This window comes from Malaclemys terrapin, chromosome 1 (assembly GCF_027887155.1).
Source record: "Malaclemys terrapin pileata isolate rMalTer1 chromosome 1, rMalTer1.hap1, whole genome shotgun sequence".
In the NCBI taxonomy this organism is placed as follows: Eukaryota; Metazoa; Chordata; order Testudines; family Emydidae; genus Malaclemys; species Malaclemys terrapin.
Genome location: NC_071505.1, coordinates 160,518,038 through 160,535,269, shown reverse-complemented (window position 1 = coordinate 160,535,269; position 17,232 = coordinate 160,518,038). Strand labels below are relative to the sequence as shown.

At 44.2% G+C, this 17,232-nt stretch overlaps 1 protein-coding gene across 1 annotated transcript in view; it reads left to right on the top strand.

The window, feature by feature from the left end:
* The window catches only part of MYH15 (myosin heavy chain 15), a 66,485-nt gene that overhangs the window by 7,619 nt on the left and 41,634 nt on the right, over positions 1-17,232 (top strand). The window contains exons 6-15 of the mRNA XM_054045491.1: positions 2,611-2,638; positions 4,853-4,946; positions 6,484-6,504; positions 7,119-7,211; positions 11,020-11,083; positions 11,187-11,285; positions 12,950-13,053; positions 14,364-14,502; positions 14,644-14,762; positions 16,671-16,820. Coding sequence (XP_053901466.1) covers positions 2,611-2,638; positions 4,853-4,946; positions 6,484-6,504; positions 7,119-7,211; positions 11,020-11,083; positions 11,187-11,285; positions 12,950-13,053; positions 14,364-14,502; positions 14,644-14,762; positions 16,671-16,820 — 911 coding nt within the window. The remainder of the gene's footprint in view (positions 1-2,610; positions 2,639-4,852; positions 4,947-6,483; positions 6,505-7,118; positions 7,212-11,019; positions 11,084-11,186; positions 11,286-12,949; positions 13,054-14,363; positions 14,503-14,643; positions 14,763-16,670; positions 16,821-17,232) is intronic.

The window sequence follows — 17,232 nt, the reverse complement described above, 5'->3', positions numbered from 1 at the left end:
ATAGGGTAATAAAACTAGCTTAAACTAGTTTGATCTCCTCCTATACTCTCTGTGGTTCCAATCCCTAATGATGAACATTCCTAAAGATTGTCCAGTGCTGAGTGTGTGAAGAGCTATCTCTGTGTGACCATTGGAGCTTTGAAAATCTACTACTGCTGAAAATGTGAGGACCAAAAAAAAAAAACAACAAAAAAAACAACAAAACATGAGGCCCTGAGGAAAAATGCAAGGCACGCAACTTTCAATTAAGTAGGAAATAAACCTCTTTAATCTTGCAACTTCCAAATTCTCAGTAAAAAAGTGTCCTACGCTCTAGTTTAAGCATCCCAATGTGCAAAGAAATCAGTTACTTCAATGAGGGGTAGAGGAGGAGGAAAAATAGGAGTTAAAATGGAAGCTAACTCTAGATTCATGAGCCTCTTCATATAGGGTTGCCAGGCATCTGGTTTTCGACCAGAACGCTGGGTCTAAAAGGGACACTGGTGGCACCAGTCAGCACCGCTGACTGTGCTGCTAAAAGTCCTGTTGGTGGTGCAGTGGGCTAAGGCAGGTTCCACATGGCTTCCATCTGGCTCTTAGGCACAGGGCAGGCCACGGGGGCTCCGCACACTGCCACAACCATGGCCAATGGGAGCTGCGGGGGCGGTGCCTGCAGGTGTGGGCAGCACGCAGAGCCCCCTGGCCCCTCTGCCTAGGAGCCGGACATGCCAGCTGCTTCCGGAAGCTGCCTAAGGTAAGTGCTGCCCAGCTGGAGCCTGCACCCCAAACCCCCTCCTGCACTCCAACCCCCTGCCCCAGCCCGGAGCCCCCTCCTGCACCCTGAACCCCTCATTTCTGGCCCCACCCCAGAGCCCGCACCCCCAGCTGGAGCCCTCACCCCCTCCCGCAACCCAACCCCCTGCCCCAGCCTGGAGCCCCCTCCTGCACCCTGAACCCCTCATTTCTGGCCCCACCCCAGAGCCCGCACCCCCAGCTGGAGCCCTCACCCCCTCCTGCAACCCAACCCCCTGCCCCAGCCCACAGAAAGTGAGTGAGGGTGGGGGAGAGTGACCAGCGGAGGGAGGCGGGGATGAAGTGAGCAGGGGCAAGGCCTTGGGGAAGGGGCTGGGAGTGGGACAAGGGTGTTCGGGTTTGTGCGATTAGAAAGTTGGCAACCCACCTTTATAATATGTTATGTGAAAATAAATATCTGATTTTTTTCTTCTGATGCATCCTGTCTGAAATCCTTGGCTCAAAGCTCGGAGCTGTCTGTCTTTGTATTACTTCCTGAAGTCCATACTATTTCTGTAGTTGAGGAAATGCTGGTTCACTTTCAAAGAGTAGTTAGTTGCAGAGGATTTTAACAAATTGAGGGGAAACCAAACTAGAGCTAAAAATGAGGGAGAGCCACAAATCAATGGCTGTTACTACACAGGTGCTTACAATTAGGTGTGGCGTGCACATTTAATTGTAAGCATCAACCATAATCACAGTTTTGCTTTTGCTCTTATTACAATGGCTCATTGGCTCGGATTGAATCAATGCCTTACTGTTTTAATATTAGTGAGAGTTGCATGGTGGGTTTTTTTTTTAATCAGTGTATGTACTTTTCTGGCGGGGGAGGGTGGGAGGGCGTAACCTACTACAGACACAAAGAAGGGGGAAGTGATCAAATAAGTTTGAGAGACACGGGTCTAAACTATACATGCATCATCTATGCACCTATTCTACACTAATTGCTGTGAAATCTGAACACCTAATCATGGAGGAAGATATGCGGGATCTTCTGCATCTAGGCCACATGCACTGCCTCTTGAATTAGTGGAAAATCTCATTAGCAATTAGTAGTAGTAGGCTTTATATCCACTAGAAACAATGCAATAAATATTTGATCAAGTCTGATTCCTTCCATTAGAGGGCAGTGATGGTGCACACATGCCAGCTGCTCTAAGGAAATCTTATTACAGGTGGAAATGCAAAAAAGCAATTACTGGAGCATGTGATTTTTAACACTTTTTTTTTTTAGAAACTACAGGAGTCTCATCCTGCTCTCAAAAAGGGACTAACAATTGGAAGAGAATGGGAGAGGGTGGAGAACAGAGAGATGTTGACATAAACATGGCTCTGAAGAGAAGTTGGTTTATCAGCTAATGGCACAATTATGGTCAGAATGGACCAAATAAATCCTGGGTGTAACTCACTGAGGTCAGTGGAATTAAAACGAAGATGAATTTGGGCCAAGTTCTTTTTTTTAAATTTAAGCCTACAACGAAACTTGAGTGTACTTACAGTAATTATACATATAAAAGAACTATCTCTGTGTCAACATCGAGGAGGGAGAGGAGTTGTTTAGGCTGGTCCAGTGAGGCACGAGCAGAAGAACCAGTTGGAAGTGAGCAAAGCCATGCTTAGGAGGAACATTTTGCTTTTACATGATGGCATAGTTTCTCAGGAGAAGTGGCGGAATGAACATCACTTGACTTTTAAAACTGGATTGGACAAAGCACTGGAGCATTTAATGTAGTGCTATACTTTACAGTGGCCCCTAAAGATTGGATCCTTCCATTTGTTTCCTATTACGGTCTCATACTTTTAATAACCTGCCTTTCTTCTCCTTTTCTTTTTCCTTAGATCGAGAGAACCAGTCTATGCTGATCACGTAGGTGTATATTTTTCATCTGGTTTGGGAATCTATTACTGAAAAAAAAAAAAAAAAAAAAGAGTCCTTCTGAAATGCAATGTCTGTGAATGGGTGGGACGGAAACTCAGTTAACCCTTGGATGCCGAGCAATTTCCAGGTGAATGACATCCTGGACATCCAGTTTCAATGCTAAGAATGGAGTACACAGTCTTGCATTTGTAGAGTGACTGTTTTTAACTTGACCTTTAAATGGTGAACTCTCTGTAACTTGAAGTCTTTAAACCATGATTTGAGGACTTCAGTAACTCAGCCCAGAGGTTAGGGTCTATTACAGGAGAGGGTGGGGGGGGAGGTTCTGTGGCCTGCAATGTGCGCAGGAGATCAGACTAGATCAGTGGTCGCCAACCAGTCGATCGCGAACTCCGGCGACATAGCGTGGTTGCCACTAAGACAGGCTCCCTGCCTGCCCCGGCCCCACACCACTCCCAGAAGCAGCCAGCGCAGCCCCGAGGGCAGATGGGCAGGGGTCTCCCTCTGCATGCTGCCTCTCTCTGCAAGCACCACCCCCACAGCTCCCATTGGCCGGGAATGGGGAGCTGTGGCCAATGGGAGCGCCAGGGGCAGTGCTTGCAGAGAGAGGCAGCATGCAGAACCTCATGCCGCTCCCCCTCTCCAAGGGCCACAAGGGCGCATTGGCCCCTTCCGGGAGCAGCATGGGACCGGGGTAGGCAGGGAGCCTGCCTTAGCAGCAGCCATGCTGTGTTGCTGACTGGGAGCTGTTGGAGGTAAGTGCTGCCTGTCAGGAGCCGCACCCCAGTCCTGAGCCCCCTCCCGGAGCCAGCACCCCAAACTCCCTCCTGCACCCCGAACATCCTCCTGCACCACAAGCTGCAGCCCTGACCCCCCCTCCCAGAGCCAGCACACCCTCCTACACCCCAACACTCTGCCCCAGCCCAGAGCCCCCTCCTGCACCCAAACTCCCTCCCAGAGCATGCACCTCTCACCCCCTCCTGCACCCCAACCCCCTGCCCCAGGGTCAGCTCAGAGTCCCCTCCCACACTGCGAACCTCTCAGTCCCAGCCCAGAGCCTGCACCCCCTCCCGAACCACTGCCCCAGCCCGGTGAGAGTGAGTGAGGGTGGGGGAGAGTGAGTGATGCGGGGGGGGGTGGAGTGAGTGGGGTGGGGCCTCAAGGAGGCGGAGGGGTAGATCCTGGGTTGCCCTTACATTCAAAAAGTGATCTTGGGTGTAAAAAGGTTGGAGACCACTGGCCTAGATGATCATGATGGTCCCTTCTGATCTTAAAGTCTGAGTCTGAGTTCGTGATTGGAAGTTGTTGCCATCAGATGGCTGTGCTGTAGCCAGTGTGAAATGAGTTGCTGAGGACTTAACTGACTGTGACCTCTTCTCTAACCAACTAGATGTGGTCCTTTCAGTCCAGGCAGGAGGCACACTGGGAAGGCAGCACAGAAGAAAGGTGTGCTGTTGCTGCCCTTGCTCTATCTGTCCTATGGGTAGATAGAAGACCTCTTTTCCCGAAGTGGTTAATATGGCACCTTTCACCAGCACAAAATGTATTTAAACTAGGCATTTTGACGAGGCAGTCAAGTGTAGGGAGGGAGCAAACCAGGACAATCAAAGCAGGGAGCATGGTCTAGGGCTAGAGCACAGTTTTAGAGCCAGGTGCTTGAATACTAGTCACAGCTCAGCTACTTGTTGTGTAATGTTGGGCAAGTAACTTTGCCTTTCTGGACCCTACTCAGGAGCGCCGAAATGCTGCCACCCCACAGAGGCGGCGGAAGGTCCCACTGCTGAAATACCGCTGCGGTCACTGCCCCCCAAATTGCAGTGCCCTAGGCGACCGCCTAGGTCGCCTAATGGGTTGCGCCGGCCCTGATCCTACTGTCTGTAACATTCACCTATCTCAAGTGTTGAGACTGGACATTTGTAATGCGACTCACTGCACTTAGATGGAAGTCACTACACAGTGCAAATTATTATTACATTTCTGAGCCCAGTCAGGTGAATAATTAGTTATTGCTATTGCCAACGTTCATCCCTGTTCCTTCTGTCAGTGGTATGAATTGCCACTCAAAAGTCCACGCATCAGCAGTAAGAGCACAATAAGCAGCTGAGAAGAGCCCGTCAGGAATGAAGAGTTGGCAGGACTGGAGGGTGAAAGGACTGATTATGGCTGGTTTTAGGAGTGTCATTATTATCCCTCTGCTTTTAGTGGAGAATCTGGTGCCGGCAAGACTGTGAATACAAAGCGTGTCATTCAGTATTTTGCCACAGTTGCAGCACTCGGGGAACCTGGTAAAAAAAGTGTGAGTATGCAAGGGGCTATTTAATGACAGCCAAGATTTTCCTATTGTGTGAAACCTACCTTTGAGTCTGTGATCATACCATCAGATCTCACATGCTAAGCAGCAGTGGACATGATCACCACTTGGACAGGAGATCCAAAAGGAAAAGACTGGGTGCTTGGGGAAAAGGTGTTAATGACTCAAAAAGTGGCGTTTCTCCTTCTGAGTCCGCACTAGTCTTCCCCAACATGGTGTTAGGGGCTTAGCTTCTACTGAAGCTGCTGCCTTCCAGATGGGACAGCAAAGCCAAGGCTTCTACCACTTGTGATTATTAAAGACTGCATGGCACTTTTTTCCAGAAACCATTAGCCTTGCTGTCCTGACTGCATTCTAGAGCTGATCAAAAACTATCTTTTCTTTTCCATGCAAAACTTAGATAAAAATGAACTTTCTGCTTTCAATTAATTTTTTTGCTGAATGTTTTGGGTATTTGTTTAAAAAAAACAAACCTAAAAATGGTTTTGGTTGTCAAAAACTTGGAAAATTTCTTACCAAAACTATTGTTTTGTTGAAAAACATTTTATTGTTTGTTTGAAGTGGGGAGGAGGGGTTGTCAAAAAAGAATGTTGACAAAAAAATTCCAACCAGCTCTCCTAAATTCCAGTTTGGTAAGTTACACTCTGCCTGTACTCCGGCTGCGGCTGGGATCCCTGGGGCCTTTAAATCACCCCCAGAGCTACCAGCTGCAGAGGTGGCTGGGAGTCCCAGGGCTCAGTGGCAATTTAAAGGGCCCGGGGTTCTGGCCGCCGCTACTGCAGCGAAGCTCCGGGCCCTTTAAATCACCACGGGAGCCCTGCCGTCACTACCCCAGGGCTCCGGCAGCAGGGCTCCGACAGGTGCTTTAAAGGCCCCGGGGATCCAGCCGCTGCGGGGAGCCCTGGGCCCTTTAAATCACTGGGCACCCTACCGCCACTACTCCAGGGCTCCAGCAATGGGGCCAGGCGGTGATTTAAAGGGCCCAGGGCTCAGGCTGCTGCGGGGAGCCCCGAGCCCTTTAAAGCACCACCCGAGCCCCGCTGCTGGGGCCCCCTGGTAGCAGCAGCAGGGCTCCAGGGGTGATTTAAAGGGCCTGGGGGTCCCCGCAGCGGCCGGAGCCCTAGGCCCTTTAAATCACCGCCGGAGCCCTGCCGCCGCTAACCCGGGGCTCCAGCAGCAGGGCTCTGGAGGAGATTTAAAGGGCCCGGGGCTCCAGCCGCTGCAGGGAGCCCCGGACCCTTTAAATCACCAGCCTGGGGAAGCCAGTCCGGTCCGGCACGGCGTACTGGCTCTTGCCGGTACGCCATACCGGACCGGCTTAGTTTCACCTCTGGTCCCATCCCCCACAAAATGTGTGAGCTTCACACACTGTATATTCCTAGAGCTTGCCTGGTTTGTGCTGACTGGAACTTTAATCCTTGCTAATTTTTCTGTCTTTCATAAACTCCTTCATGGTAGTAATCATAATGTCCCCCTTTTTCTTTCTTGTTTGTTGTTGTTGTTATTATTGCTCCTTTGGTAGCAACCAGCCACCAAGACTGGGGTAAGTAGATGACTTCATTATTTTGTCTTATATTTTCAATCTGAAAATGGTACTTAGTTTGTCAAGGGCAGATCATGAGCCTCTGTTTAATATAATTCCATTCTATATTGTCCCATATTCCAACTGAGCCTAGACTACTCAAATTAAGTTCACTTCAGCACATAGTCCTAAGCTAATTTAAATTAATGGGAGTTATGTGGAGTTCTAAATCCTCTAGTTGTGATTGAAAATCTCACCCATTAGGAATTTCGAGTGCCTTCAACCAATACTAACGTATGTGTTATTTAGTCAATGCTTCTCACTTTATTCTATAGTGCCTCCCATACATGTACACGCTTGCGTATACACCTGTGCTATAGCACTTCAAAAACAGGGTTGGTTTACTTGTTCTCAGTTGCCATTCGGCATGAAATCTACAAGACAGCTGTTAGGGTTCAAGGATTTTAGAATATTAAGGGCTGAGAATTCTGCTCCTGTGCTCTGTCCAGGCTGTACTAGCTACATGTGTGAGCCAAGTCACTTAATATAACTAAAGTACACATGTCGAGTTAGATTTGTATAATGTGTTTCTATGCTGATGGTTATTAACCATGTTTCAACCCTTTGATTTTTAGGGAACCTTGGAAGATCAAATCATCCAAGCAAATCCTGCCTTAGAAGCCTTTGGGAATGCCAAAACCCTGAGAAATGACAACTCCTCACGTTTTGTAAGTCCAGTCTGTAGTTCAAATGTCTTGTTAACCTGTCCTTATTAATAACATATATAATAATCATGCATGATGTAGTAATAATAATAATGTATTCATCCTATTTATAAAACGCCTCTCATTTCCTCCACTTAGGTGCTTGGATTGCTTCATGGCTGAAATATAACTAACAATGATCAAATCAAGAAAAAATACTGTTGACGATATTTAAAAAAATGCCACACCAAAGAGCATAACTTAAAAAGAGAGAGGGGTATGCACATAGTAGCTCTTTTCAACACGGAGACTGCAAATGATTAAACAGGGCATGCATCAGCTGAAGTATAAATAATTTGGGTAAAATTTAATGTGATATGGAGCCCTATTGTCTGGGCAAATTCCAAGAGCAAGGGACCATGAAAACAACAGCTCTGTTTTGATAACCTAGTGGGTAGAACAGGTTGGGCAGCATGAAGTAAGGTCAAGACCAGAAGTAACAATCCAACAGGGCAATGGAAAAAGAACTCTGGTCAGGAGAGAGCTACTACCATTTATGGCCTCACTGCTCCACCTGAGTTAGATAGCCACACAAACCTAGGAAAATGTGAAGATGCACCAGGCAGTTGAACGCAACATAGCCTTGCTAGGTGGACATGTTTGTATCTTAGTCTGTCAAATGTGTATGATAATACTTACCTTCTCACAGGTATGTTTTTTCATAGATTCTTTTTCATAGACTCTAGGACTGGAAGGGACCTCGAGAGGTCATCGAGTCCAGTCCCCTCCCCTCATGGCAGGACCAAATACTGTCTAGACCATCCCTGACAGACATTTATCTAACCTACTCTTAATTATCTCCAGAGATGGAGATTCCACAACCTCCCTAGGCAATTTATTCCAGTGTTTAACCACCCTGACAGTTAGGAACTTTTTCCTAATGTCCAACCTAAACCTCCCTTGCTGAAGCCCATTGCTTCTTGTTCTATCCTTAGAGGCTAAGATGAACAAGTTTTCTCCCTCTTCCTTATGACACCCTTTTAGATACCTGAAAACTGCTATCATGTCCCCTCTCAGTCTTCTCTTTTCCAAACTAAACAAATCCAATTCTTTCAGCCTTCCTTCATAGGTCATGTTCTCAAGACCTTTAATCATTCTTGTTGCTCTTCTCTGGACCCTCTCCAATTTCTCCACATCTTTCTTGAAATGTGGTGCCCAGAACTGGACACAATACTCCAGTTGAGGCCTAACCAGCGCAGAGTAGAGCGGAAGAATAACTTCTCGTGTCTTGCTCACAACACACCTGTTAATGCATCCCAGAATCATGTTTGCTTTTTTTGCAACAGCATCATACTGGTTACTCCTATTTAGCTTGTGGTCCACTATAACCCCTAGATCCCTTTCTGCCATACTCCTTCCTAGACAGTCTCTTCCCATTCTGTATGCGTGAAACTGATTTTTCCTTCCTAAGTGGAGCACTTTGCATTTGTCTTAGTTAAACTTCATCCTGTTTACCTCAGACCATTTCTCCAATTGGTCCAGATCATTTTGAATTATGACCCTGTCTTCCAAAGCAGTTGCAATCCCTCCCAGTTTGGTATCATCTGCAAACTTAATAAGCGTACTTTCTATGCCAATATCTAAGTCGTTGATGAAGATATTGAACAAAGCCGGTCCCAAAACAGACCCCTGCGGAACCCCACTCGTTATACCTTTCCAGCAGGATTGGGAACCATTAATAACACCTCTCTGAGTACGGTTATCCAGCCAGTTATGCACCCACCTTATAGTAACCCCATCTAAATTGTATTTGCCTAGTTTATCGATAAGAATATCATGCGAGACCGTATCAAATGCCTTACTAAAGTCTAGGTATACCACATTCACAGCTTCACCCTTATCCAAAAGGCTCGTTATCCTATCAAAGAAAGCTATCAGATTGGTTTGACATGATTTGTTCTTCACAAATCCATGCTGGCTATTCCTTATCACCTTACCACCTTCCATGTGATTGCAGATGATTTCCTTAATTACTTGCTCCATTATCTTCCCTGGCACAGAAGTTAAATTAACTGGTCTGTAGTTTCCTGGGTTGTTTTTATTTCCCTTTTTATAGATGGGCACTATATTTGCCCTTTTCCAGTCTTCTGGAATTTCTCCCGTTTCCCATGATTTTCCAAAGATAATAACTACAGGCTCAGATACCTCCTCTATTAGCTCCTTGAGTATTCTAGGATGCATTTAATCAGGCCCTGGTGACTTGCAGGCATCTATCTTTTCTAAGTGATTTTTAACTTGTTTTTTTTTTTTTTACTTTATCTTCTAAACCTACCCCCTTCCCATTAGCATTCACTATGTTAGGCATTCCTTCAGACTTCTCGGTGAAGACCGAAACAAAGAAGTCATTAAGTATCTCTGCCATTTCCAAGTTTCCTGTTACTGTTTCTCCCTCCTCACTGAGCAGTGGGCCTACCCTGTCCTTGGTCTTCCTCTTGCTTCTAATGTATTGATAAAAAGTCTTCTTGTTTCCCTTTATTCCTGTAGCTAGTTTGAGCTCATTTTGTGCCTTTGCCTTTCTAATCTTGCCCCTGCATTCCTGTGTTGTTTGCCTATATTCATCCTTTGTAATCTGTCCTAGTTTCCATTTTTTATATGACTCCTTTTTATTTTTTAGATCATGCAAGATCTCATGGTTAAGCCAAGGTGGTCTTTTGCCACATTTTCTATCTTTCCTACCCAGCGGAATAGCTTGCTTTTGGGCCCTTAATAGTGTCCCTTTGAAAAACTGCCAACTCTCCTCAGTTGTTTTTCCCCTCAGTCTTGATTCCTATGGGACCTTACCTATCAGCTCTCTGAGCTTACCAAAATCTGCCTTCCTGAAATCCATTGTCTCTATTTTGCTGTACTCCCTTCTATTCTTCCTTAGAATTGCAAACTCTATAATTTCATGATCACTTTCACCCAAGCTGCCTTCTACTTTCAAATTCTCAACGAGTTCCTCCCTATTTGTTAAAATCAAGTCTAGAACAGCTTGCCCCCAGTAGCTTTTTCAACCTTCTGAAATAAGTTGTCTGCAATGCAGTCCAAGAACTTATTGGATAGTCTGTGCCCCGCTGTGTTATTTTCCCAACATATATCTGGATAGTGGAAGTCCTCCATCACCACCAAATCTTGGGCTTTGGATGATTTTGTTAGTTGTTTAAAAAAAGTCTCATCCACCCCTTCCACCTGGTTAGGTGGCCTGTAGTAGACTCCTAGCATGACATCACCCTTGTTTTTTACCCCTTTTAGCCTAACCCAGAGACTCTCAACACTTCCATCTTCTATTTCCATCTCCACCTCAGTCCAAGTGTGTATATTTTTAATATATAAGGCAACACCTTCTTCCTTTTTCCCCTGTCTATCCTTCCTGAGCAAGCTGTACCCATCCACACCAACATTCCAATCGTATATTATCCCACCAAGTTTCAGTGATGCCAACAATGTCATAAGTGTTTTGAGTGTGTGTGCGTGTAATATATAAAAAAATCTACTACGTGTTCTGATTAACATACTTATATATTGTGCTTAACATTTTTCAAAGCCTAAACAAACGTGCACATCAGTGTGTGTGTTTGTCTAGGCTTTGAAAACTTTTAAGCACAATATATAACTCAGTTAAGCACTACATTTGGTATATTCAGCATATCTTCTTGGAAAATACCCTCTCCCCACATTAGAAAGCTAATAGATCCTAAACAGTCTGACTATCATGCAGGCATTGTATTTTGATATTTGTTGTACCTCTTTACAGTTTATTTGCAGTAATTAGAATCTTCTTTTGCAAAATTAGGGTAAATTTATCAGAATCCATTTTGGAACCACAGGCAAGCTGTCATCTGCTGATATTGAAATTTGTAAGCAACAATCATTCATTCTCCTTGCTATAGAATCACAAATTCATGTCTGACACTTCAGAGAAGAAGCTTTCTCTTACTGAACTTTTTATTATCTACCCAGATTTGCTGGAGAAATCCCGAGTGATTTTCCAGCAGCCAGGTGAAAGATCCTATCATATCTTCTACCAAATCCTGTCAGGAAAGAAAGCAGAGCTACAAGGTAAGCCTAAAATATTGGGTGGGTGAGTGCAAAAACCCAGGCCTTACCTGATTGGGTAAATGGCCAAAGGCAAAAAAATACTGTTATGTTGAAGAAGAATCCTTATGCTTCCACTTGTCAAAAAAATGGAGTCTATCAAAATGAAATGTCATTAATCTGTGGATCTTTTAAAATGAGGTTTTTTTTGACAGCAGCAACAGGAAGGGCAATTTTCATTTTGATATGCAGATACAGAATGCCCACTAATGTTAACAAGTGTTACATGTTAGAATAGGAGAATGGAATTCCAGGTTGGATTTTTAAAATATTTTGTTTTCTACTATATATAATAAACAATAATACTTACCATTTATGTAGCCAAGGCTCACAAAGCATCTTAGAAACAATAAGCCTCAAAACAGCATCTGAGGTAGTCAGGTTTCGGGGGCATCCCCATTTAAATGTGGGGAAATTGAGGCACAAAAAGATTAAAGGACTTGCCCAAGATCACTCAGGACATCTGTAGTAAAGGCAGGAAGATAACCCAATTCCCTGCTTGTGCCATTAGGCAAGACTCCAGCCCAAATGTATAGTGTTCACATTTTGTTTCAGAGGATGCAAATTCCACAAACATTTACAGAGCAAAGTACTTTCTATAATATGTATCTTTAATTTTTGTTTTTCATTATGGAAGAGAAGGAAGTAGTGGAGCAGAAGCTTGGTTGCACTGTCGCTAATTGACAACAGTGTGAAATATTTTTTCTACTCGCTTCGGAATAGTGAGAATTCCCCTAAAACACCAGGCTAGCGAAGGACAACTCGGCCCAAGGATTCTTAAAATACATTATTCTCTGAGTGTAGCTTGGAAACATGGCAGAGCACAGAACACCCATACTTGGTCCTCTACCTTATTTATTGTCTAACGCCCCTGTCTTGGATCATGCTGAGATATTTGCTCTTCTGTATGTGTATGGGTCCTATTATCTCTAAAGATGTACAGTGGACATGTGCCCAGAAACATGCATCCACATGCATGACCAATGACCTTCACGTACTCAAAAACAGCCTTCCTGGGTAATAGATGTGTATTTACAGATACTTTTTTATTCTTGCTCTCTCTCCAATTCTTGGTCACTAGTCTGAGAGAGGGAGAAGGGTACAGTGGTTGAAATGAGAACTGAGAGGGTAGATTCTTGGGTTTGATTCCTGGCTCTGCCACTGACTTACTGCCTCAGTAAGGTTGGGGCCAAACACTGTTCAAACGTGACAGTCCCTGCCCCAAAGAATTTACAGTCTAAAAGGCAATAATAAAAGGTGAATGAAACAAGCTCAGGGGAGTGGGTGAAAGGATGGGGTAACCAAAATAAGGTATTTTAGCATAGCCTAGCTGTGTTAGTAGCCAATCATGGATAATGAAAACAATGTTTTTGCCTGGTGGAACTGGGATTACGAGAGGGTACCAGCTGATTACCTGTGTGTAGAAGATGCCAACAGGGTGTAACTTCTGAATGTTTTCAAGCCTTAGTTTCCCCTTTTTACAACTGTCTCTTCAGGAGACACATGCTCTAAGTGCGTGTGAAGTTATACACAGAGAGAGAAATGTCAAACAATGGATTCTTTTTCATCTTGAATCAGTTTCAGGCCATTTGGAGAGGCGCTGCTTCACTATGATGGTTCTTTTGCAGATATGTTGCTGGTGTCTACCAATCCCTATGACTTCCACTTTTGTTCACAAGGGGCAGTGACTGTGGACAATTTGGATGACGGAGAAGAGCTGATGGCAACAGATGTAAGACCTCATTAATTTGGCATTTGCTTGATACATTAAATGAGTGTGTCTGTTGAGGGAAGAAACTGTCAGTGGCCCAGTCCTACTCTCATTGGAATCATTGGTATTTTTACCATTGATGTAAATGGAAGCAGGAGTGGAGACTAGGTGTTAATTGTTTCACACCATGTCATAACTATAAAGGGAAGGGTAACAGCTCTCCTGTGTACAGTATTATAAAATCCTTCCTGGCCAGAGACTCCAAAATCCTTTTCCCTGTAAAGGGTTAAGAAGCTCAGGTAACCTGGCTGGCATCTGACCTAAAGGACCAATAAGGGGACAAGATACTTTCAAATCTTGGTGGGGGGGGGAAGCTTTTGTTTGTGCTCTTTGTTTGGGAAGTTGTTCGCTCTTGGGACTAAGAGGGACCAGACATCAATCCAGGCTCTCCACATCTTTCTGAACAAGTCTCTCATATTTCAAACTTGTAAGTAAACAGCCAGGCAAGGTGTGTTAGTTTACCTTTGTTTTCTCAACTTGTAAATGTACCTTTTGCTAGAGAGTTTATCTCTGTTTGCTGTACTTTGAACCTAAGGCTAGAGGGGGGTCCTCTGAGCTCTTTAAGTTTGATTACCCTGTAAAGTTATTTTTCCATCCTGATTTTACAGAGAGGATTTTTACCTTTTTCTTTAATTAAAAGCCTTCTTTTTAAGAACCTGATTGATTTTTCCTTGTTTTTAGATCCAAGGGAGTTGGATCTTGATCCACCAGGAGTTGGTGGGAGAAAGGAGGGGGATGGTTAATTTCTCCTTGTTTTAAGATTCAAGGGGTTTGGATCTGTATTCACCAGGGAATTGGTGAAGATCTCTCAAGGCTACCCAGGGAAGGGAATTAGCTTTGGGTTGGTGGCAGTGGACCAGATCTAAGCTGGTAGTTAAGCTTAGAAGTTTTCATGCAGGCCCCCACATTTGTACCCTAAAGTTCAGAGTGGGGAAGCAGCCTTGACACACCATGAAGCATGAGATTTGATAATCCTTACAATTTGGTCTTGAACATCTGCAAGTATTGTTCCTGGGCACAAAATCCTCTTCACTTTCATATAAAAGGTCCATGGAGTGGAGACACTGAGAAGAATGTGGATTTCCAGTGTGACTAAGTAATGTCTCCTGCAATGAGTGGTATCAAGACTGTTATAATAGCTCCTGTTTCAGAGAGGATCTGCAGAACAGTTTGTAATGCCAGCCATTCAGAGATGCCTTATGGAACTGTAAGATGCTGGTATTATCGAAGAGGCAAGTAACAAAATATTCTCTCGTGTTTCCTTCTTATAGCAAGCCATGGACATCTTGGGATTTATTCCCGATGAAAAATATGGTGCCTACAAGCTTACTGGTTCGATCATGCACTTTGGAAACATGAAATTTAAACAAAGACCCAGGGAGGAGCAAGCAGAGACTGATGGCACTGAAAGTAAGGCAAACCTAGAAATAATTCAGAAGCCATTGTCCAGTTTCTCTGTTTAAAAATTGATAGACCTAATTCCTGTTCCTGTGCAGGCATGTTTTCAAGTATCAATTAAAATTAATTTGAAATCCTGTTTCTTTGGACTAGATACTGATAAAGCTGCTTACCTGATGGGACTTAACTCCTCTGATTTGGTTAAGGGTTTGTTGCACCCCAGAGTGAAAGTTGGAAATGAGTACGTCACCAAAGGTCAAAGTGTCGAACAGGTGAGAAGAAGCTTTCCAGGCATTTGATCCAACAGACTGGACATCTGTTCTACAAGCTGACAGCTTTTTGCTCTAGAACTTTACACAAAGAAAAGATAGCTAAAAATATTAATGTAATGTCTCTGCATTATACAAGCACTGGACTGTCTTCTAATTTATCTCTTTATAATCCAAAATTATATCTTATCACAAAGGGGTTTTTTTTTTCCCCCTGGAAAACAATTTTTTTCCTGGGTGCGGACAGCTTATTGATTTGTGGAAATGTCATTTCAATCATGGACTAAAGCCCATGTTTGGTTTTTGTAATAATTGTGTTGGCCATGGGTAGATTTAAAACTGAATTGGGCCCAGTTCTGTCAAAACTTTGGGCAACTCTAAAAAGCTTTCCCACTTTGTCCTTTCTTCACCATTTGTCCTGGCATACAGTGGACTCTCGTTTTTCATAGATTATCAGGGTTGGAAGGGACCTCAGGAGGTCATCTAGTCCAACCCCCTGCTCAAAGCAAGACCAAGCCCCAGACAGATTTTTGCCCCAGATCCCTAAATGGCCCCCTCAAGGATTGAACTCACAACCCTGGGTTTAGCAGGCCAATGTTCAAACCACTGAGCTTGAGCATGGATTTCTTTCCCAAGTAAGGGGCTCAGTCCAGCAGTCTGCTTTGTGCTGCTGCCATGTGCTACTCTGCCTTTGACTGCACTGTTGTTGGTATCTGGGCCACAGAGTAGGTTCTGGCCATTAATAATTTTTAAAAAGTGATATAGGGTAATGAGCCCAAGGGCAGTGCTACAGGAGGAGGAGATTTTCCAGTAGCATTGTTTTCATTATGGATTAGCAGCACCCACTCAAGGAAACCACTTAGATACACTGACTTGTGCAGTTGACACAACTCTGGACCTGAATTAGTCACCTAGAAGAACTGAGTCGTGGATTGTTATTATTTATTCATTGGTCACTTACATAATTTTAGAACCCAAAGGCCCCAGTCTGGATCAAAGCAACCTCAAGCATTAGTATCTCTTACTTTACCTAGTAAAGAAGGCATTACGTTAGTGCTGCTGTTTCTCTGAAAAGTTGGAGTAGTAACAGCATGGATGGTGCTGAAGAGTTTAGGTTACAATGAAAACGGGTCTCTGAAGACAAGGTACTGGTGTACGATTCGTAATCAGAGCACCATCAGATATTATGTGCATCCTCTCCTCTTGGCACAGTTGGCTTTTTGAGAGGATAATGAAGAAGCATTGCCTGGTGCTATTTAGTGTGTTTAGTTGTGTTGGGTTGTTTTAATATTTTGAGTGTCCCTTCCATCACAGACAGTTAGCCATCAGAGATACAAGTTTGAGGACCATGGCACTTTCCAAAACATAAGGAGCAGTTAGCCAATGGTAAACTTGGGGCTATTCAGACCCTTTCAGATCCTCTGCATCTGTGGAGGACATCTTCTATTCCCACCACATTCAGGGAGATAGCGGGCCTCTTTGATGTCACCACCATGGGCCTGGAATACAGAGCCCTCATGAGTCAGTAGAAGGGTGCACAGCCATCAGTGGCGGTCTGCTTCCCGCTCCAGATTCTAGCTGCACTCCAGGGTTGCCATGTTATCCCAAGTTGCAATGTGCTGCCCAGCTCTTCAGCAAGGAGTGGGGTAAGTCTGGGATTTGGCCCCAGATAAATAGATTTAATAAAATACATTATTGCTAGTGCTACAGAAATAAGGTGCAGCACAGCTTATGGGAAAAGCTTTCCTAATTTTGTTAGGCATTTGTCACTCGGAGTCAGGATTACTGCAAACTGTCTTCAAACTACAAGCAGAGGTTTAATAGCTAAAATGCCTTGAGAAGTATTGTGTACTGTAAAGGCATACAGTCATCCTGATTACCTGATAACTGTGTTTGAAACCTGTCCTTTAGGTTGTGTATGCTGTTGGGGCCTTATCCAAGGCAGTGTATGATCGAATGTTCAAGTGGCTGGTGATCCGTATTAACAAGACCTTGGACACTAGGCTGCCAAGACAGTTCTTCATTGGGGTCTTGGACATTGCTGGCTTTGAAATCTTTGATGTGAGTATTGGTTGGTAAGGACTCAGCTGAAGGCCACCAAATGCTATTTAGCAATAGTTCTTGAGTTTCATCTTTCTTCTAAATGGACAGTAGGGTAAAGAACAAATGTGACCAAAAAGAGAATCGTGAACTAGAATCTGCAAAGGTGTTGATATCAGTGGGCACTGGTGGCACTCAACACCTTGCAATATCGGGCACGCAATTCATGCTAGAATTGGGGAGGTTTGGGACATTCGATAAAGATGGTCAGCTCCAAAAGTTAGGTAGGACTTCTGTCTCATCTGCTCTTGACTCATGCATTTGAAGTTGACTGGAATAAAGTGTGCTTTAGGGTATTTTATTCCAAAGAGTCTTCATCTTAGAGAGGAAACTTATTATGTTCTGTGATATTGTTCATATCATTATAATGTCT